General features: G+C 32.1%; 1 protein-coding gene across 1 annotated transcript in view; it reads left to right on the top strand.

Annotated features, from left to right (window-relative positions):
• The window catches only part of LOC148628209 (uncharacterized), a 58,031-nt gene extending 34,648 nt beyond the window's left edge, over positions 1-23,383 (top strand). Inside the window, exons 13-28 of the mRNA XM_088584637.1 lie at positions 2,135-2,340; positions 2,987-3,252; positions 4,977-5,067; positions 5,603-5,758; positions 6,348-6,675; positions 6,959-7,196; positions 9,047-9,215; positions 10,559-10,781; positions 12,076-12,192; positions 12,944-13,125; positions 14,196-14,364; positions 15,432-15,470; positions 16,600-16,666; positions 17,240-17,292; positions 18,314-18,562; positions 20,612-23,383. Coding sequence (XP_088440763.1) covers positions 2,135-2,340; positions 2,987-3,252; positions 4,977-5,067; positions 5,603-5,758; positions 6,348-6,675; positions 6,959-7,196; positions 9,047-9,215; positions 10,559-10,781; positions 12,076-12,192; positions 12,944-13,125; positions 14,196-14,364; positions 15,432-15,470; positions 16,600-16,666; positions 17,240-17,292; positions 18,314-18,562; positions 20,612-20,688 — 2,630 coding nt within the window. The 3' untranslated portion in view covers positions 20,689-23,383. The remainder of the gene's footprint in view (positions 1-2,134; positions 2,341-2,986; positions 3,253-4,976; positions 5,068-5,602; positions 5,759-6,347; positions 6,676-6,958; positions 7,197-9,046; positions 9,216-10,558; positions 10,782-12,075; positions 12,193-12,943; positions 13,126-14,195; positions 14,365-15,431; positions 15,471-16,599; positions 16,667-17,239; positions 17,293-18,313; positions 18,563-20,611) is intronic.
• The last annotated feature ends 587 nt before the right edge of the window (positions 23,384-23,970 follow it).

Genomic DNA, 23,970 nt, shown 5'->3' with positions numbered 1-23,970 from the left:
TCCCAACAATATAACATAATGATTTTACTCGAAGAGGTCTTCTTTATTAATGACGTCTTTTTGATCTCTGTATCGAGATATTTGGAAATAGTTCAGAGTTTTATTAACTTGAGGTTTTTTGTCAGAGAAAACTGTCCCTGAAATGTTCATGTAAAGTACATTGCAATGAAGTCAAAATTATTTTATCAAAAATACAAAAAAAACATTAATTTAAAAATGAAGGACATTTAAAAGAAGGGATTACAAAATCAACGAATGTTGCCACAAGATAAAAAAAAACGTTCTTTGTGGTATGTACCATAAAATGGTCACTATAATCTGTAATTGTTTTACCCAGTGCCTGATTCTTACAGAGACTAGTACATTATAGTATTGGCTAAACTTTCATCAGTTAATAATTCAAGTTCAAAGTAATTTGAAAAGTACAAACTGGACATGGTTTGGGTTTATTATCAAAATATTTTAGTAAAATTATTTCTTTTGTTTTTTTGTTGTGTATTTTTTTTTCGTGTTTGTTTTTGTTTTTTATTTTGTTTTTTATTATTTTTTTATGATTAATTTACTTTACATTTATTTAAAGGAGATAAATGTCGATACATGAAACACTGTTTATGATTATCTCAACAGATAAAAAAACAACAAAATAAACTCTACTTTTATTAGAATGTATTTGAACATCAGTAATTCAGGCAATGGTTGTCAAAATTCGTATGAGCACTTTCGATATTTCGTATCTAACCTACTTAAATCCTTTTTTGAATATTTTACTGGCTCTGACACCACATTACTTGACAAATACTAAAGTCTGATAATATTCTTAACTTCCATGACAACTCAAATCAAAATCTGGTAATATTTGACGTGACAAACAGTTCAGAAGACTTAAGACTCATATACATGATTATTTTTGTAAGTTTTGTAGCACCATGGCCTAGATATGAGGCATGGATGTTAAAAATCCATGCGACTAAATAAAGTTAAAATTAATAAAAATTCAAGTACGTGTCAGAATGTTGGAATTAGTTTGGCATTATTTCAGATGTTATGTTAACTGAAGTGCTGTCACTATTCAGAGCGCGTCCACGCAAAAAAGAAATTTGTCATTTGTTTGCACAAGACAAATTTATTTATTTGATTTTACTGCAATGGTTTAAATCACACTGAAAAGGGGAGATAACTCTTTTATAGGGAGGAAAATTTGGTTGCTTTCTGAGTGATGTTTTAAAATCATTTAATGAGCCATCCGTTGTCGACTTAAAACAAACTTTATATTATTTGACATACATATAATACATACATTACATTAGAACATGTCAATTATAGTGATATTTCCAACTTCACAGCAGTTTACACTTTACAAAACGCGAAGTGTTTCATTATAAAGTTTACATGCAAATTATATGATTTGTGTTTAAATAAAAATAAAAACAGTCCAGTCAGTCCTTATATTTTAGTTTTGCATCGATTTTAGTCCATCTAAGGCTCATATAATTTTCTTTTCGAGGTTGGGAGGGAGCCTGGGATTTTTTGTTGAGTAAGAACAAAACATTCGAACAAACGCTGAAAAATAATTGTTTTTCAGCGGTAACCGAAGTTAGAAATTTTTATTTGAAAATCTTCATTGTTAAGTAATGGAGGAAATATTGAATCATATTTTTGTTCTGACCATGGCTGAGTAAAACGTTTGTGTTGCTCAATATTGGAATCATTTTATTTTTTTATTTTAAAAAAAGCCAGCCACCTCCTCTCGGTATAAAAATGGTCGGTGCCTGAAAAAATTGATTCTCTTTGAAAAAATTATTTTGTTTAAATCGCAGTTCGGACCATACAGGTCAAGGTTATTAACTTTGCTGCATTAGCCTAATCTATAAACAGATGAGCGTAATTTTGCTTTGTCCTAATTATTCTTTAAAATCGTGAACGTTGATTAATTCTAATTGCTTTTTTGTTTAAATGTTATGACAGAAAAGCACCTCTTACGTTCACTTCTTTAACGTATGATATACAATACAGAAGTATATTCATAGACTTCGATAATCTTTGACCGGAATTGAACCTTTTGATACGAAGTGAAATACGAACATCACCAACTTTCCATACGTTGGAAATGAAATGTAATTGATTATTTTGTCAGGGTCAACGCCAGTTGCTGCAAAAGATTATTTCGATTCCAACTCATTGATTTTTGAAGTTATAGTAAAGCTGTCAAGTGACACAGCCCTTGTTTCTGATTCCCAGCAGTTTCCATTTACCGTAGACGTTACTACAACTACTAATGGGAGTCCAACAACACTCAATTCAAATGTACAGGCCACATACAACGCATCAGGATTTGATTCGGTGAGTCTCTGATGAAGCAGAAATGTCCTGAAGTTATACTGTTTGTTGATATTTCACTCAGCCCACAAACCCTTGTGAGCTTCTGCTATCACTTGACAATCGTCGTCTGTAATCTGTTAACTGTTTTCCCTCTTTTGTTGGAATTTTCATGTAAAAGTTTGCAAAAATTGGCAAAGAAAACCAGGAATCCTTATTTCTTTAATTATTCTGGGGAACCACCCATTTTATAAAAAAAAAATCTAGATCCGCCTCTGCTAACAAGTAAATACATGTCAATTGTCAGTTTTGAAAGCAGTTTGGTGCCTGACGAAAGCAGTTTTAGTTTATTTTTTTTTTCAATATAAGTCCAATATACATGTACAGCACACTGTTAAAATGATGAGAAATGGAAAATTAATGGTAGGCTTTAGTGATTTAAAGAAATAACACTTTAAACGTTCGTGCCCAGTTTTTCATGCTACATGTTTTAAAGCAGAGTTAATTATACCGGTATAAGATAAATGAGTTTCCGGTAGACAGTAACATTAATTAATTTTGACAACCAATACCTCTGATAATAATGTTTATCGAATACTATTTAATTGGTGCATTTGAAATATCATATCCGATTGTATCATTTTATCACATGCATAATCTCTACTTCCAGACAATTACACAAAGCGGAACTTTTTCACTCCGTGTAGGTGAAATAGCCGGAAATGATAGCGATGCTTCGGTTGCAAAAGGAGAAGGAAAGAGATTTATCGTTGATGTGGTCCTACCAGAGAGTACTACGCAGAAAATAGTCGTCAGTTTTCTAACCCCAGTACTGACAACTGGCCAAGTTGAAATATGCGATGCAGCAATCATCAGTGTTGGTTCCCATTTCCCTTGCATTGATAAGAAGACAATAACACCCACTTTTCAAAGCAGGTAGTTTAATTTGAATTATTGAAAACTGTCCTCAGAACCAGTTCAGAACATCGGGATGAACCAAAGATGTTTGAAGTTATTGATTGTGTTTAATATCAAGCGCTGTAGGAATTTCCGTATGCAAAATAATTTAACGATAATGACGGCTCCGTAGATATCAATATTTTAAAACACACAAGTGGGTCTTTGATTTAAAAATGTATAAGCTATCATAGAAACAGGGTTATCAAGTGATCTAACCGATTTATTTGATAAGCTCTTTGACAAAATAATTATATAGTGATATTTTGTTCAATGATTTTAAACAGTTGAAAAAATATAGGGATTGTAGGTTTTTTTTCTAAGGCTTGGAGTTTAAGATTTATTTCTATTGTCTTGAGGCCTAGTTTAACATTTTATTCCCATGAGTATACCTTTTAACATATGCAATCATTATTCTTACTTTATAACGCCTTTGTTTAGTTTTCATTTAAAAAACAAGCACTTGATATCTGAAAAATATAAAAGAGTAATCAAGGGAACCAAGGTTATAGCGGTAATAAAAAGAATGTAATCCAGGGACAAAGACCAGACAGGGAAAACAGACATACACAACAAAAAACATAAAGTAACTAAAATCATACATGCAAAGTAACAAAAGCAAATGAGCAACTCGGACTCCACTAAAAACTGGGAGCATGGACCAGATGCACCGGTAGGGTAAGTTGCCTCTGCTTTTCTAGAAACACCCGGCGAGTTGCTTATAAAAAGTCATGTCCGGGGTAGACAAACGAGGAAAGGAGAACTATGTCCCGTTGAATAAATCAGTTTTCATGGTGCAGATGGATACACCATAACGATCCACGAGTTCATAATGACGACCATAAAACTTCTGTAGTGATCACTTCAATCTTGTAGCAACATAATCCTATTCCAGAAGCCTATTTGTTAGATTTCTAGCGCGATCGAATGTTTCGAGTTATTGGAGCAAACAAGTGCTATCAAGATGAAAACTACGTTAGCTTTTATTTAGTTTAGTTATACACCCGCGATCATGATGTCCGTCTGTCCGTTCACAACTCTGTTATAACAGTTTTACATGCAATCAGTCATCACAGCCACTTGAGATTTTTACAGAAGCTTTATATTAGTATGTCATATTGTTGGCTTTCAAACTGAGGCGAAATCAGCTTCCTGTAAGTCGCAATTACACTAATAAACATGTAATTACAGTATTATTTAATGAGGTAGACCTAGGGTAAGGGACACAACTCTTACAAATCATTGGGACGTTTGTATTCAGCATTTTACATCAATCTCATGGAAACATCAAAGTAACTTGGACTGATTTCATTCTGTTGCAAATGAAACTTGTTATGCTTTGGTGAAATTGAATATAATACAAACGTATCACTGATTTATAGAGTTATGTCCCTTACCCTATGTCTACCTCTTTGAATACAACATTTTTGTTCCAGCTATCTCTGCAGTTATTTATCATAGCTACATAATATTTTGACAGAGGCTATATATACATATATATACTAGAATTAGATTTTAGACTGAAATGACATCTTAGTCTTGTTTGGCGTTTTTGGCGTTTTTGATTATATTCTGGGCATACAGTATCTGGGTTGGAAGCGAGAATATCTTTTTGAGAACTTTGATCACACTTTTCTAGCTTGATATCCATTATAATAACAATTATAATCCTAACACGAATTGTAATTTCATGTACATTTCAGGGCGGGCTCATTATATAATGACATTGCAACCATAGATCTAGGGTATGTGTGTAGCTCAGCAGTGGATACTGGAGTAACTGAAAATAACAAGGTATTGTCATTATATCAGATACTTATCAAATCTAAGTGCATGTCTATAGTACTTTAAGGAGGTAGACCTAGGGTAAGGGACATACCTCTTGAAATCAGTGGCATGTTTATATCATATTCAGTTTCACAAAAGCCTATCGACCTTTCTCTGTAAACAGATTGAAATCAATCCAAGTTACATAGATTATAATTGGCACCTTTCGTTCTTTCTATTTTTTACAAAGTTTATGTTAAATATTAAATTATGAAAAACCAAATTTCACGATATCCTTATCCTACTCCGAAGTCTTTGCTCCAACATTAAATATTTAATATGGTCTTTTACAATGAAATGGCATGACACAAAACCGATATAAATAGATTTATAATCTATAGAAAATGCGAGGCTTTGGATTTTCAAAAGATGGAGTCAATTTATATAACTATTATTTTGACAGTTTTGAAAAAATAAGCATATACATACTCTGTTTAAAAAATATATAAAAACGCATTTTAACATTCATGTTGTTACTGAATTTTAACTTTCCATGTTCCAGATACAGATAGAAGCTATTGCTAGAGTGCTACCAGACGCACCATTAAATGACGGCGATGGGGTGTACTTCCACGTTACCGTTACGACAAACGACGCCCAGATTTATGTTGCACAGATGAATATGACAGTTACTGATACATTTGTTGAGAAACAATCAGTACGTTTATGTACTTCGTTTTTTGTAGGTGACTGAATACGAGACTATAATAAAATATTTGTTTGCATAGACTTAAACAATGAAGAGTCAATTGTAATAACTTAGGCAAAAAAAATGCAAAAAGCGTTGTACAACTAAATATTATTACACTCAGTAGTGGTTTTGTTTTTGTTAACTGAGATATGTCTTCCCATTTTTACAATAAACAACTGAACTAAGGGAGGTGATGATATAATTATCCGCATTGTAAGTTCATATTAGGATTAATAATTTTCTGCCTATAACTTTTAAAAATAATCTTCACTTTGACATAAACAAGAACAAGCGGTTTTAACTTCTAAAAAAATTCAACCAGGTCTGAATAGTTTCAGTGATTTCTTTTACGATATCGTTTTAATGTTATTAAGGCCTCTTAAACAACAAAGCGTAAGAAGACGAAAACAATAAATCAATATGACGACAGCGATGATATGTCCCAGAACATCATACTTTATTTTATTCAATGAAAGTTCCCTCAAACCTCAGTAATCATTGATCTTACATATTTGTTCTAATGTTCATGTTTTTTAAAAATTTTTTTGTGGTTTAGCCCGACTTACTAAACAATAATACCATTCTTGAAGTCAACGCAACAACACCGATGACAATGGCGGTTGGAGAGGTCGTCACTTTTCCTTTGGTAATGAAGATTCCAGCCATGTCAGTTTCCAATGTTATAGTAGATGCCAGTTTACCCATCAATGGAACGGCAGTTGCTATTGTTAAGGATATAAGACTCGTCTCAGCTGGCAAAAATATCAAATGTTTGTATGAAAATACAACTAAGAACATATTTTATAAACCAATTTTCAATTCTTCGTTGGACAACTGCGAAAATGACAAGGCTTACATCGATTTCGGAATAGTTACAAATGCCGGTAAGCTCTATTAACTATAAGTCAAAAGTTCAATTATTTGACATTTCTACCTTCTTATTCATTTTTAATTACTCATTCATTCTAGTTGTGTATAAGAGGAAAAGTTACTGACTTGTTTACATATTTATCGTTTTATACGTTTCAAACGTTTAATTGATAAAAATTTGTACGATTGAATTTTTTTAGTTGTTATTCCAATCTTAAACATTAATTTTTGTCTTCACTTTCCATTAACAATTTTAATTCTTATAAGTTTTAAATATTTTCCCCAATTATCCTATAGGATTATCCTATCGGCGAGAAGACGTAGAGGACAATGATAACACCGTCATCGTCGAAGTTGACATTGTTTTGAGTGATATCGATCAAACTGAAAACGGGGCATCTTTTATGTTCAGCTTTGGTGCAAAACTTGGAAATTACATCTTCATCGTTGATCATAATATAACTGTTTCCCGGACGGGGACAGAGATGCCCGTGCTTGATGTAACAGCAACTGTAAATGAGACCGTATCAACGAGGTATGTCGAAATTCAATATACAATGTATTACGGTAAATAAATGGGATTTGAAGTGGTACTGTTAATCAGGTGAGTATAATTGCTGAAAATTATTTTTGATAACTACAATTTTAATATTTAAGAAGGAAACACTCTCCAAAAGCTTACATGAAGAGTAACAAAATACCTTTAGCAGATAATCGGTTACTGAAAATCTGAATCGATGAATATCTAAAAAGTAAACTAACCGATTAAAGACTTTTATCGATCTTCGGGATACAACTAACCCTCAGCGGTGGTAGACTTCAATATCATGTTAAACAAATTCACTTTCCTTAGTATCAATATACTTCTAAGATAAAAGTGAATTATAAATGAGTAAATATTGATATTCCGTTTGTCAGTATACTACGACTGGCCTGTGGTGCAAGTCAATTATATTACTGAAAGAAAATAAAACTGCTTTAACTGTTGCATGTGAATACATTAACTTTTAATCCATTAATTTAGTCCATAACTGCTTTGTAAAATTGAATGTGCACTAGCTGTAAAATATAGTTCATAATGTAATACTTTCAATATTAATATTATTCACATTTTTGCCCTTGAAGTATTTTTGTTATTGCCTGATGTAATTTAAAGGAGGTAGATCTAGGGTAAGGGGCATAACTTTTGAAATCAGTGATATGTTTGTACCATATTCAGTTTCATCAAAGCATAACAAGATTGCATTTGAAACAGAAGGAAATCAGTCCATGTTACTTTGATGCTTAAATGAGATTGAAGTAAAATGCTGAATACAAACGTTCGAATGATTTGTAATAGTTGTGTCCCCTACCCTAGGTCTACCTCCTTAGCAACTTTTGATAATTTGAAAAAATGAACATGTAGAAATAACTGTTTTCTCTTCAATCAAATAAATAGGAATTTCAAAAAAAATTATATATGCGATGACCTTTTTAGGCCTTTCATGCTTTATAAACCACGACTTGGTCAACAATCCCCATAATTTAATTTCTTATCTATTTCAGTCCAAATTAAGACTTTGTCCTTAATCAAACGTTATCAAGGTTTAGATAACTTGAATCGGACTGCTGACCATTCGACGCTTATAGCGTTCCACCACTTAAATAGTTAAAACACTAAATAACCCATATTTCTCAAAGAGATCCAACTAATTAGACGTTTTGTTTAACAAATCAAATAAAATTATTTCCTCATCACGAAAGAGCAAGTCGACCAACGGAATTCTTTGAAATGTTTGACATAACGATCCCATGGCTAAAATATTGGAAACATTGTATTGTAAAGGCATATTTAATTACATATAAGCTGAGAGTTTAAAAATACATAATTACAAATGCTTAATGTGTGAAAACGTTTTAAAAGACAACATAATTTAACATGAATAAAACTGTTTTCGTCATCGGGGGCGACGTTTTGTTGCATTAAAACACAAATTCAGCTTTAATCGTCAAATAGACCGAAAGGAAATTAGTATTGTTGGGATATTTTCTCTAACTTTATTTTCTCCTGACAATGCAATAATGTCAATGAAGCGAATGTGACATTAATACCTGTACTTTGAGGAAAAAAAAGCTTATAAACCGTAACATTTAGACAAACATCGAAATCTAAATATAATTAAGTTTATGTAAACGCATTCAAGTCTCTGAAATATTAGACACTATAGAGACAGGTTGCATCCTTTTTCGCTAGTTAACTATGTTCATTATTCATTAGTTCTGAGAATAATTGACTTATTGAAAGATGAATTATCATGTATATATTTATATTCATTTTGGAAAATTTAAATTTGCCCAATTTGTAAAAGTATCGTATTTACAATGTATATTGGGTTTCTTTTCCAGCACGAACATTGTGATAGAGGCTACATTGAAACATGACAACAGTTCAACTGCTGCTGCTGTAAATGTCAGTGTTTTGTTTTATCTCCCACCATATCTACTCCAGTCACAACTCACTGCTAATGCGTCAACATTTAAAACAAGCTCCGAGGGAGGAGCTGTCACAATAGAAGTAGGTTTTTTAATCCAAGACGGGCTGAATCGATATTAACTTCCTGTACGGGTTTGCCTAGTCAGGGTTTGCGTAGCGCAACTTCATGTTGAAATTCTTTTAAAAATATACTTTGTCCAATGTAGTAAAAATAACAAAATAAATAATGGATTATGCATTGTACTATTTCATACATTTATCGATGGTATATATTTACTATTAAAGATTATCATCCCGTCCATTCGTTAAAAAAAGAGATTTGGTGATAGAGTAGAATTTGTCTTGACAGAAACTAATCTGTTTTGTTTAGCTCACCTAGCCGAAGAACATGTGAGCTATTGCCATCACTTGGCGTTCGTCGTCGTCAGCGTCGTTAACAATTTTCAAAACACTTCTCCTCTGACACTATCTGATCAGTTGGAACCAAACTTGGTATGAATATTTTTAGGGGTATCCTGCATATAATTGATAATAAACATGGACACCATTACTGAAAATAGAACATAGTGGTGAGACAGTAGTTTTTCGTATATATCTCCAAAACCATTAGGTTTAGCCAAATTCTGACATGGGTAAAACTGTTCAGCATGACTTCTACCTGTGTCAAATTTTCGTTTTAATCCATTAAGCCATGTTGTAGTTATTGCCCTTTTTGACGTTTTTTTGCTATTTTTAATGTAATTTCTTTCAGAAATCTTCTCCGCTGACACTATTTGACTAATTGGAACCAAGCTTGGTATGAATATTTCTTCATGAGTATTCTGCATAGAACTGATTTGGGGATTTTTAATCTTACGAAAAACATGGCCGCCGTTATTGTAAATAGAACATAAGGATCAGACATTTTTTGAATATATCTCCAAAACCATCAGGTTTAGCCAAATTCTTCCAATAGCTGAAATAATCCTTATCATTAAGAATAGAAAAGTCTTCAGGGATATAAGTCTGACGACTCCTTGTAAGAGTTACTACCTTTGAAAGGGAAAAAATGACGTTTTTTGATAGTTTTTAGCCAATCTCTTGAAAACTATAATACATAGAAAAAAACTTTCAATTGCTGATCCTTCTGGTAAGTCCTTATAAACTCTTCATGTATCAAAATTGTTGGACAACTTGTCATATTAATTGCCTTTGGAAGGCAAAACTCAACCAGGTGAGCGATTCATGCTCCTGGGAGCTTCTTGTTTTTTGATTCGGTACTGTTTTTTTTTGTTTTTTTGTTTTTGTTTTGTTTTGTTTTGTTTGTTTTTGGATCTAAAGTACATATGATAGGGATATATGTGTAGAATGAGCTTAAGGACGGTTGTTAAATAACACTTTGTACAATTATCCCGAAATAAATATATTTATATCATTTTCTTTAGTTTGAAACCGTACTTTTCTGTGACGTTATCGAGATTCAATTAACCCTGATACCAAACACTTCTATAAGTGTACCAGAAGACATCTTAACAGATTCCACCGTTATCTCGTTCCAAGCTGGGACGTATATGACACCGCGACAAGGCAGTTCACATGCGATTGATCACTTCTTTGTAACGGACATCCAACAAGTAAACTTTACTACTACTGTTGTCAAAGAGGATGGTATGTCACACTTATCATTATGATATAGGTTTATTTTTTCATAATGCTAAAACATTTAGGGTTCTTGCATACTGTTGATAAGGATTAAAAATCACTTTTTTTATTTTCAGTTTTAAACTATAGATATTCTTACACTGAAGCTTGAATATCTATGTACATGTTTAAAGTATGGCTCTGTTTAAAAACCTGGCAGGGGTGATTCCACATATCTCAACACAACCAGTGAAATTTTTACAATTACATTTGTTACGCCCTAAAAACAACTCTTCCAATGATGTTCATTTCTTTGGTTTTGAGTACTTCTTGTATACAACTAATATTTTGATTATGATCTTCCTACATATTTAATTTTAATGGTACTGATGAGGTTTTACTCCTTGAAACACGTGTACAGTATATCGAAATTTACAATATATAAAACTGGTAATTTTTGTATTTGGATCTGCTCTTATCAGGAAATGTTTTTGACTTGTTAAACTGTAAACAGTTGGGCGGGAATTTTCCCGTCCTTTTCTGTAGTAGAAAGTAACCATTTTTTTAGTTTTAATATAAACAGTGGACTTTTATTTTTTAATACAGTTTCTATAAGGCCTATTGAAAGATTTCATATCAATATTATTTTGGATTCAGAAATGCACAAATCACAAATCATAAATTTCCGCCTGGTTCTAAGGCAGAGCTGCACTTTATTTTTTACTGCATTTAGCGCCTAGTTCATGGTAGCTCAAATTTTGTTACTACTATTAGAATACGAATTAAAAGATAGTTTAAAAGAAATGATTTCACTGATTCTTCGAAAAATTTGGAAATGCCCTCATCATCTTTATGATAAGATATAGCCTGAGTGATATCATAACTTCTTTCAAAATTGGGAAATACTAGTATATGTATTTGAATAAATGTGAACGAAGGAAATTGATTCCGATTGTTTTTTTCTTTAAGCTCTTGGCAATTTGTTTTGTCTAATACACGTTGCTTCATAATCAAAAAGATGTAAATGACCCTTTGTATCCAGTTGATATCTGAATGTGTAAAAGTTAAAAGGGAAGCGATAATAATCTTTAGTTTTAAGAATTGATTTAACAAAGGAAACATTTGTAGTTATATATTTTATCAAGCATAATTTTGTATCTTTATAACCGATACAGATAAGAAATATTATATTACAATTTCCCTCGTCCATAAACATTTATTTATTTAGCCATACATTCCTATCATATGAAGTTTGTAACCAGATTAAAATTGCTTTCCATATGTCTTTCGCTGAATGTAATCATGTTTTATTTTATTTAAGTTTGTGGATCATCGCTTGGAATGGAGGATGGAAGAATAGATGACTGTCAAATCTTTTCCTCAGTAGAAGACGATCCTGCTCGGCCTTCATTTCATGGACGTATGAATGGTGCTTCAGGTATAATACTCCAAAATATATATAGTGAAATGTATTTTGAGAAAACATTGTCCGTCCGTCAGACTCAATTTAGTACACAAACTTAAACGTCTTCAAGGACACGGATATGGTAGTAAGTATGTGTTTCTTCCGGAGTACTTTTTTCTCTATTTTCGCGATAGACAGAAAAGAATAAACGAAAGTTGTACTCGTGTAATTGATATAACGCTAATAATTTTTAAGCCTCGAAAATTGACACTAATGAATATGTTTATTTAACAGAATCTTCAAAAATGAATACGTTTCCAGTACCTTTATTTTCATAATGTTTTTCTGAGTAATTTTTGACTGATGAAATTGTATCATATTCTAGCACAGGTGTCGCCCGGTTATTGATCGTTACATCATGGTTTCAATACCAATTACATCAGAATAATGTTGGTCTTTAAGAACCGTTACATTTGTACACCAAGTTAAATGTATGTGCATTGTGTGAATAAAATTGCATTTAACTAACTCTACATTGGAGTACCATTACTTATAAGAGTGGTGTGAATTTCGAAATAAGTGATTCATTCAAAAAACATGTTTTATTTTTATAAAGTATCTTGAAGCGTACTGTATTTTATACACTTTTGATGTAATTCCATACCATTAAGATGTCTAAACAACACATCCGAAATTTTCAGCCTATTCTACATCCTTTTGCTTGATTCTTAAATGGACCGAAACGTGAATACAGTTTAAAATATATAGCATTTTATCTTTGTAGCATGGAGTCCTTTCAAGAGAGGAAAGCTGTTTGACAACCTTCGGTTCTTTCAAGTGTACTTTGGAAACAAAACTTTAGTGACTAAAATTGTAGTGCAGCAACCTAGTGGGTTTACTCACTACCCAACCAAGCTTACTCTTACATACAGTGACGATGGTTATGCTTGGCAAGACGGTGAAATAGTATGTATTTTTATCGTAGTCGTTTACTAGCCTGTGAAGTGGTACTTATTTGTTTCGTTATCGTATGCAAGACGTTGGAGCTTGGTATATTCTTATCGTAATCATATGGAAATCTTTGATGCAATGTGTATTTTTATCGTAATCGTATGCAAGACGGTAAAGCAGTGAGTATTATATTCGTCGACCCACTATTTTCATTTTTATCGTAATTGTACGCAAGACAATGAAACAGTTTGTATTTTTATTGTAATCGTATGCATGACGGTGCTTCATTATGTATTTTAAACGTAATTATATGCAAAATGGCGAGGCAGTGTCATTTTTATCGGAATCGTTCCCAAGACGGTGAAGTAGTATGCGTTCGCTATCGTACGCTTAAGCATGACCCTTTAATACTTACGTGTTGTACTATGAAACAAAAATTCCCGAACAAATACATTTCTCTAAAAAATAAATAAGCATTGTAATATGTAATATTTCTCTAAGTACATTTTTTAGTCATTCATTTATGATTTTTATACTACGGGGATAATTCAAATAAATTGCTTTTTGAAAATGCAAGGGAAGCGTATCTTTTGTGAGGAATCTTCTAGAATATATCTTTTATATAATAATAAGTAATCCACTGGAATTAAAGTCTTTGCAAGATTTTAACGGGAAACATAATGTATTTTCAAAATCGAAATTTTTTACCACAAAAAAGCGATTGTTATTATGTATATTTTACACAATTAATTTTTATTTTATAACAATTGCGATCTCAATCTCAATAAACAATGCAAGCAACAGTTTTGTAATATACAGTATTTAAAAGATTCCAAAATGAAATACTTCATCCTCCCCTACCCGAACCCCTCCCGGGGACACATTCTCCCCTCCATTTTTCCATAGTGCTTTTCAAATACATTTGACCTACCAACATCTTAAAAAGGCAAACTTTACAAACATTTAGATGGATATTTATGTAGATTATTAGGTAAAAATTCTTTTTTTTTCAAGTGCCACACCTTGTACACATTTCGTTGGATTGTTTAGACAGAGAAATAATTTAATTTGCACCTATCATCTAGGTTACGTTAACCGTGCCATTCACGAACAGAACAGTGAACCCGACTCGTCTTGTTGAGGCCCGATACTTACGCATATACATAACAGAAGATAATGCAGGAGGTGTCCCACCAGATCTTGGTGTACAGTTTGGATTATTTGGGTGCTTCAAATCATCAGATGCCCCAACAGGTAGGTCATAAAACTAAAGGACGCTCTTATTCAAAATATAAGATGAATATATTCAATGTGTTTTTTTTGCAGTTTTAACGGTCAAGTGACCAAAAATTTAACATTAATCTGAGTTATTGAATTTATCCATGCCAAAGTAATGATTGCCTTGTGTGGGAGGCTTATATTATAATACAATGAAGTATTTTGGTAGGATTTTGTATCTTTTATTCATTAAAGTTATATAATTCAAAAATAATATGGTTAAGTCATAATGACTGTCGGTATGAAAGATTGATGGAAAGGTTTTTTTCCTTTGTTAAAACCTATTTAAGTGTAGTCTATTGTATTCTCAATGAAACTGCATTCATTAGAATTATTACATAGTATATCAACAATTTGTAAAATTAGTTGTTTACACGCTCAATTTATAACCATAATGGATGTTCATCTTGCATTATTTATAAAAGTTATGTACAGGCTAACAATGTTCAATGAATTTAGTTGACTTAAAAAAATACTAATGTCAAATGCCTTGAATTTTGGGCACATGACAATGGACCAAACCCGTCTATTTACAACGAAAGCCTTTGAGTAGTATGTTGGTACCTCGTACACGTGTACCAGACGGTAAATAGAAATTGTAAACATTTGAAAAAAATGTTTTCTATTCTGTGACAATTCAGAGGCTGAATTTATCATAGTTAAGTTTGCTAAACAACGTGTTTATTTCCTTTCTACTTGACAATACATTTTCACTGAAATTGTTATTCTTTGCTCTACTTTATTTATCTCTTCAACATTGCAAAAAGGGTAATCCTTCAAAAGGAAAAAAATCGTGTTTCACTTCGATTTCTGATACTGAATTGCTATGGTTTTTATCAAGGAACAATAGAAACTATGTAGGTTATCGAACTGTAAATTATTGCGTAATAAAAGATTTTTGCAGGACAAAAGACGATTAATATAAACTATTGTCGTATATTTTAAAAGGAATATTTGGATTGGTAATTTGTATTAAGTAATTTATGGTTTTCACGCATAAACTAATTTCAATAGAAGAAAACTCTCCATTTTTTTATTTTTAGATATGTGTTCAGTAGCCCCTCAGCGATCACACCCAACAGGTATGTTTATTTAAATAATAGACAGACCAATCAGGCACAAAAACTGAGTATAGATCTTCATAAATATCATTTAGTGAGTAAAGTAGAGTTGATGTATGCTACCGGATAATTTTTGACGGGTTATAGTGTAAAATTGTGTTTGGAGATAAACTGTCCCTTAATGTTTTCATATTTTAAATTAACTAAAAGTTTGCTTAAAATCTCTTAAATCCAACCCATACCGACAATTTTGATTAATAAAATCAATACTGTATTATGATGTGTTGCCTGTCAAAATATTTTTGATCAAAGGCTTGTGTAAGCTATTGGATGATTCTTAGATGGGACTATACGTTTTCGATATGAAACATATTTTTAGTCAATCACTAAAAAGTTGAATTTAAGTTAAATAATATTGTATCTTTGTTAACACGTGTAAAAACGATAAAGGCTTGTGTCATTGGAGGTTATTTTCCTCTTTCTTCTAACCTAAACTTTTTATGAGCAATTCGTTGGGCGTTCCCAGAAAAACAGATGTCGTTTATTCTACCAGTGTACATGGTCCATGCTCCAGTTTTTAGTGGAGTCCGAGTTGTTCATTTACTTTTGTTACTTTGTGTGTATTATTTTGATTATTTTATGTTCTTTGCTGTGTGTGTGTTTTCTATGTCTGCTCTTTGTCCCTGGATAACATTCTTTTGATTTCCGCTAGAATCTTGGTTCCCTTGATTACTATTTCATCTCGATGTGTTGGTTTTCTCTTTTTTCATATTCACCATATTCATTCTTGGCATACTAAAAAATAAAAAGTATAACAGTGGTATAGATGGAGTGATTGGAAGCTAACATGTGTAAAGTGATACCATGAAAACTTTTTTAGTAAATTTTTCATAAGTTGTCAGAGAGCCGTAGATTATAATCATTAAAAAGGCTCATACTGACATGCCTGAAAACGCAAAGTAAAACGTTATTTTATTTTATTTTATTTTATTTTATTTTGGCATTAGCACGATAGGATGTATTTTGAAGATTAATATTTAATCCCCTGTGTAAGGACTTAATATTTGAAATCAATTTTAAAGTGCGCTCAAATAGTCAAAGCTACCTGAAATGTTTTTAATATTTTACAGACTTAATGAATGTATTTCAGATTACTATGAAAGAAGCTTTGCAGTGGGAAATGGAAAAGTGATTGTTTGTGATGTCAATCCAAATGTGTAAGTAGCTATCGATTGGCTGATTATCCAATGACAACACTTGTCTTATTTAAGCAATTCTAATACTTCTATTTTTAACTGAATGAACTAATACAACATTTATAAACAGATAATGCATAAATGACATAAATGACACAAATGATGGTCACAAACCATTATGATGTTGGGAATCCGCATTACTCATTTATCATTAGTCGCATTTTTGTCTTCATTTTTTGTTTTTTATGCGGATTTTCAGTGTGCTTATATACTGTCGTTGTTTTTCATGTTCATGGGTTGTTGGCAAAAATATAGACTTCAGTAAGCTACGGAATTTTTTCTTAGAACTTTTATCATTGTTTTGTACAGCAAGATGCTAAATTTTCAACAAGTCTTCAATTTAAATAGTTAATTTCGATTTCGTTTTTATCAAGACATGGTAAAATGTGATATTTCTATATGTTTTCTTTATGACACTTCATGTCGTACACGTAAATGCTGATTCCCATCCTGTCGTCATCATTTTTAAGTTGGGTAGGGTCGCATATTTTCCGTTTTCCACTTTCTTCTCTATTCGAATATTGTTAATTTCAGAAAAGGTTCCCCACCAATGTGCCATTCGTCTACAACTGGCTCCGAATGGACGCGTAAGTTCACAGATCTATTTGATTTAAAAATACTTTTTTTCAGAATCATGCAAATTCTGTAATGTGTGATACACCCACAGAAAAACCTACATATTTAGATTATGTGTATTAAGTTTCTTTATTGTTCTATATGCTGAAATGTTTACTTATTTAATTCCAAATTTTGTCTGGTCTATTGAGATTGTTCACATCGAAAATCCTATCGTTTCTTTTGTATTTCAGTGTGATCTATAGACTTATCTCCCTTAATTTTGAACTCTACATGACATTCTATATGATTTAAATCTGCTATAACTATGGGTAATATGAAAACTACATATCCAATATTCAACATTTTTTATATCACATTTTGCATGATTATACGCTCCGAGTGTTACTTAAGTATCAGTAAAGCAGAAAATGGTGAGTCATGGTGTAACAACAACGGAATTTTATTACAGTATTAAATTAAAATTTCACGATGCTAGGAACTGTCAAATTTGCGAAGTCAATTTTTTGTCGTTCTCTTAGCGGGACTCGAATGCGTACCGCTGTGACATCTATGGCAACACCGCCTTCACAAAGTCCAGCGCCCTAGGCTATATAAAAATATAGCTTTCGCTGGCTGGATCTTCCCCTCGTAGGATTAATCCAGGGCTGTAACTTAGTACACGGTGTATGGTAGTACGGGACAGCTCATCTGGGTGTTATTATGTAGGATAGAAGATTAAATTAACGATACATGTTACAACAAATCAATATTATACAAACGTCTCAGAATGTGACGACTCTATTCGCTACACTGCTCCATCGGATCAAATTGATACAGAGAAGATAACGTTAAGCATAGATGGGCCTGAAAGATTCTAAACGACGTTAGAACTATCAAATTTGCGAAGCAAATTTTTGTCATTATTATAGGCCTTTGAGATGTTTTTCTACTTAAGTCATGCCTAAAAACCTTTTTATTCAAAGTGAATAAATTGAACCAGTTTAAATGGTCTTATAGGCTTCTTCCTATTTGTTTTCTTTTCTTAAATAGGTCTGGGTGTAATAGGAAGCGTCATAGGGTATGAACCGGACGACAACAAATGGTTTGGATACGCCAATGACAAGCAGACGACCCTAATGAGTGTTGATGGGGGTGTCGCTTGGCAGTCCGTATCACGCGACACGTATTTATTGTCCAGAGACAAAGCGTCATTTTTGTTTTCCAAGAAAGTGCCATGGCAGACGACAAGTCTAGATATCTTCTCACCTCATACAGATTATCAAATTTCAAGCTGGGGAGGTAACTATGTCATTTCAATTTTAATAACAAAGTCACGTCAATGAGATTAGATCTTTAGTGAAAACTGTAGTATTAATGTTCTCATATCCGACAATACTAACCTTTTAAAGTTTTGCATAATTTCTACATAAAACTATGACTCAGAAGCCGTTTTTGCTCTAGTACGTTCATTCAGAAATCGAAGAATCAGCATGGCATTAGTGGTTGACCGTATTTTTTCAACTGTCAAAAGTTTTAAGGTACCGGATGTTTCGACTTTTTGTACCTCCGCGCTCAAGTGTAATAAGTAGTCATTTTAAAAAATTCATAAAAGAAGTAATTTCAAGGATAAAAAATATACTTTTATACTTTCAAAGACTAGGAGAACAAATATCATTACAAACTTTGTAGTTTCAACATTCAGTCCATTCGAAAGTCCACTTCCTCTCCTTTGTATAGGGTACACGTTTGGCCAACTTAATGCAAGGAAATAATATTAATACTACCATTTATACTTATTAATTATCTATGAATTTGTAGGGAGAAATTGACATAATTTTCATATGAGATATGATTGATTTAATATTGGAAGCCATTACTAATATATTTTTTTTTAAATTCAGGAAAAATATTATTTGGTTGTGTCTTATTTGTAGTTTTACAATTGTTTCCAACAGGATTAAATCATCTTGTCGATTCCAAAACCTGAAATATCTGAAGTCTATGAAAAAACCTGAGAATTTTTTTATCATGAAAGATATGAAAAATAATTATATTTCTTAAAATCGAGTATTCCTGATGTTGGTGCTGTCATAAAGACTTTAAATTAGATTTAAAAATCAATGAAGTTTTACCAAGAACTTTAAAAATACAATGTATGAACTTACACATATACGTGCTTAGGGAGGTAGACCTAGGGTAAAGGACACAACTCTTAAAAATCATTGGAACGTTTGTGTTCAGCATTTTACATCAATCTTATGCAAGCATCTAATTAACTTGAATTGATTTTATTCTTCTTCAAACGAAAGCATGAGAGGCTTTGGTGAAATAGAATATGATACAAACATATCACTGACTTCAAGATTATGTCCTTTACTCTAGGTCTATCTCCTTAAATATTGCAAAAAAAAACGAGCGGATTATTATCAGAGACAATTACAGAAGATAAAAATCTATAAAAGGTGGAATGGGTAATAACAACAGTTTCGCCCATGTTTACGACAAAGTCTATAATATTTTAAATTACAAAGCAACGAATATAGGGAAGAGAAACAAAAACAGTATGTAAAAACGATAAGGAAATGCTGAAAGAATAGTGCAAAGCTGAAACCGGAAAAAAAATGTTTTGGGAGAAAAAATCCTTACCGGAATGAATAATATAGAAGCATTGATTAGGTGCACAGATGATAAAATGTTCTCTATTTAAAAGGATGTCCTTGTAGAAACCAGGCAGTTCCTATGATATGGATGGCACATGGTTAATTTTATCCCAATGATTTATTTTTCCAATGATATGTTTATATCATAAGTATGGCAAATAGTAAAAATATTTTTTGAAGCGACAATGGATGGCTCAGAAAATGATTTTAAAGTTTCCTAACAAAGCAAATTGTGTTCTTATTAAAGAGTTGTCTCCCCCTTTTCAATGAATTTTAATGTTCTATGTAATTTATTTCTCTTAAATCGATGCAGTAAATAATTAAAAAAACAACAGTCAACTTTAAGAAAGGATACAATTGTGGTGTGAAATGGGTGAAAAAAATTTTGAAAACAAAATTTGTCATGTGTCAAATACTGCCTGATTTTCACATGGACAGCTTCTTAAGGAGGTTGACCTAGGGTAAGGGACACAACTCTTACAAATCATTGGAATGTTTATATTAAGCATTTTACATCACTGTTATGCAAGCAGCAAAGTAACTTGGACTGATTTCATTCTGTTTCAAATGAAAGCGTTATATGCTTTGGTGAGATAGAATTTGATACACAAATATCACTGATTCAAAGAATTATGTCCCTTACCCTAGGTCTACCTCCTTAATCAGTATTGGCATGACTTTGTTTCAGCAACATATAACGGAATGATGAAGAATTCCCTTGGTGTATGGACCAGTAGACTAGAATGGGATAAGTGTTGTGTGTAGTGGTAGTAATCATTTTGAATGAAACAGTTTTGTGAATATTATATATATTTATACAATACAGACTTTAAGTTCTATTTTATAGAGAACTGGCAAAACTATAGAGTTTTTCATCATTTAGAGATCAAATGCAGCAAGCATCGAAACTTCTTTTACTGTTAAACTAATCAAAACATATGTAAATGTATGTAATTTTTTACTGGTAAGTCTACCGTCTTAACAAATAGGGCTATCTAACTAAAATTAGACCTATCAATTGTGCCATTTAGTCACTACATATAAGATCTAAAACATTCCATTCTACTTTCTGTTCTGATGACCATTCTGATCAGCGAATCAGAATTCACCTTACATCATTCTGAAATCATAATTCAAAGGAAAAAGCCCGAGTGTTCTGAAACGTTTGTCTGAACAGAAAGTTAAATGGAGTCTTGTTAGATATTACATGCAGTGACTGACTGGAATAATTAATAGGTCTAGTTTTAATTAGATTGTAAATAGGGAAGATTGAAATTCAGTTCAGCTTACCAGGTTGCCAGCGGTTAACTTTCTAGCTGTCTTTTTTTTTTTGTTATTATTGTTCAATGGATGATGTATATTGTTAACCAGCGGAATTATGTTTGAAATGGGTGGGTTTTTTTAATTATTTATTTTCTAAATCGAAGGCGATGGTATATATTTATTTATACAAAAGTTATGTGGAAAGCATTATCATTACAAATATGAATGATGTAATTATTTATACAATATTAGCTAATGTAGAGGGCATTGTCATGATAAATTGGCTTTGCCAGGGAAAGCGATGTTGCCTAAAACTTTAATAAATGTCTCGAGCCGTCGTTAACACATCTTAGTAAATACCACATGACCATGTTTTAAGAAATAAGAATAGCTCACTCCTCTCTGGTATGAAATATATTTACAAAACCGAAACTGTTTCTATGCATGTATACTAATATTCAAGTTGTTTTCGACTGATTACAATACTAATTATTCATTTTAAATTACTTCAAACTTAACCTACGGTAATTATGCATTTTTTTAAATTTTGATATTTCTCTATTGGGGGGGTCCTAAACAAAACAAAATATATTTTATATTAATCCATACAACGATTCATTTTGAATCTGCTGCACTGTAATTTTTTTTAATCTGGTTTGTTTTTATAAATCATATCTTTTTTGTTTGGTTTCTTATTCTATTGTTTTAGGTGACCGCATTATGATTTTTACTTCATTTTTACAATAGAACACAAAACGAAAATATATGCATGAAGGATTACACTTGTATGTTCTTTTGTATTATTCATTGAATTATATTTTTATAATTGTAAATTTAAAAAAAAATGTTACGGTATATTTATTACTTTAAAACTTTTAAAATGTTTTAAATACCAGTCCATATAAAAGTCAGGCTGTGCCAGTCATGGTGAAGGAAAAAACCACCGAACATACCATGCTTTTTAGGTCGACATATGCTATGTTTTGACGTAACAGTAGTCCTTTTCTGTAATCAGATCTGAAATGTGGGGCAAATTTTAGATTCACCTCCCACATAAATCAATCAAAAAAATAAGAAAACTCTTGCAAAGTGCCAATTACATGTTAAATCTACATGATTTTACCTCAAAATTGCAACAATCGAATACAAAAACTAGCACTTGTCTGGTTATATAGTCTGTACCTGTTTCTAAATAAGAAATGAAAGTGAATTCGGTGGGTTTTTGCAAGCATGAATCACCTCCTGTTTGATTTTTATGAAGAGTGTTACTTAACAGGAATGAACTGACTCGAATGGTTTTTCCTTCTAAATACAGTGAAACCTACCTAAACCGAACACTGAATAATCTGAAAACCTACCTAAACCGAACACTGTATAATCTGAAAACCTATCTAAACCAGAAACATTTCAAAGTCCCTTAAAATTTATTATGAAACTTACTAAACCGAACTCATGTCTACATCGAACATTTTCTAAGTGTCACTCCCTGTAAGAATCAGGCAGTGGATGAAAATGGTATGAAAAAAAACATCATTTTGAAAGTGTAATTTGACTATTTGCACCATCAGAATCAAGGAAAACAGACAAAATTGTCCACATCATGCTGGACCATTCAGTTACAATTTCATTGAAATGCAGATAACTCTGTCAAAAATTTCATTTTTCTAAGATTCTATTGAAAAATTTCTGCACAAAGCCAGTGATGCAGAGATTTTTGTTTTTTTTTTTTTTCAAATAGAGAAAGTATCCTTGCGTGATATTACAGTGACAGATCGGTGGGATTTTAACATGCATGTTTCTGATTTTTTCCCATTTTGCCTGATTCTTACGAACACTTACACACTTAAAGTCCAAAAGGGGTCAGGTTTAGACAGTTTTCACTGTATTTTTAGTTTCATGCATATACAGTTGAACCCATAAGAAGTACAAATGGTGTAGTTACATTTGGTGTAGTTACATTCCTGCTCTTCATGCTAATTTGTTTTAAGCAATACAGGAGATCATTTCTGTTTACGTTCACGCCTAATTTTCGAAATTCCGTCCTTTTCTTTAACCGTCCATGTTTACCAATTTTATGTACTATGGGTAGCATTGGTATATGTTTTTCTGTGATATTATTTTTGGTTCATAGTTGATAGTGTATGAACTTAAAAATGTTATTGTTTTGCGATTTGTTGAATAAAAATCACCAAATCAGTTTCTCTTCAGTTTGCTTGTTTTTTTTAAGAAAATATGGAAAAAACTACTTTCATTGGCAACATTTCAAATGTGAAAGTAAATCAGAAAAAAACATAAACTTTCAATAAATAATATGACGTCCTGAAAACAGTGACCACAATAACATAAAAACGCCCCAAAAAAATAATAAATAGCAAAACACACAACTATTAATTCTAAAGCCTCAAACATCAGGGAAGTAATTGTTTTCATCAAGCACATGGTCTTACTAATTTCCAGCAACACAGGCATAAAGAGTCCCGCGTGATACCTTTTACGGGAAAAAATGACCGCATACTCTACATGTGACTTTAGTCTGCTCCTTTCCATGATATTCATTTAATAGTGCAATTCAGACGCTGATCCAAGGACTGGCATACCGGGCGTACGCCCCCCCCCAAATTGGTAAGAAAAATAATTTAACCACAGGTTTCACCCCATAATATTTTTTTCCTTGCTTTGCACGGCATTTAATTCAGTTAATGCCCCCCTAAACTCAAATCCTGGATCCGCCCCTGCAATTGACGTCATTTAGAGATCAATTTCATCTGAGAGACTTTACATAAA

The sequence above is a fragment of the Perna viridis genome, chromosome 1 (assembly GCF_037379345.1).
Source record: "Perna viridis isolate PV_CMFRI_1.1 ecotype Kerala chromosome 1, ASM3737934v1, whole genome shotgun sequence".
Classification (NCBI taxonomy): domain Eukaryota; kingdom Metazoa; phylum Mollusca; class Bivalvia; order Mytilida; family Mytilidae; genus Perna; species Perna viridis.
This window is presented reverse-complemented; position numbering and strand designations above follow the sequence as displayed.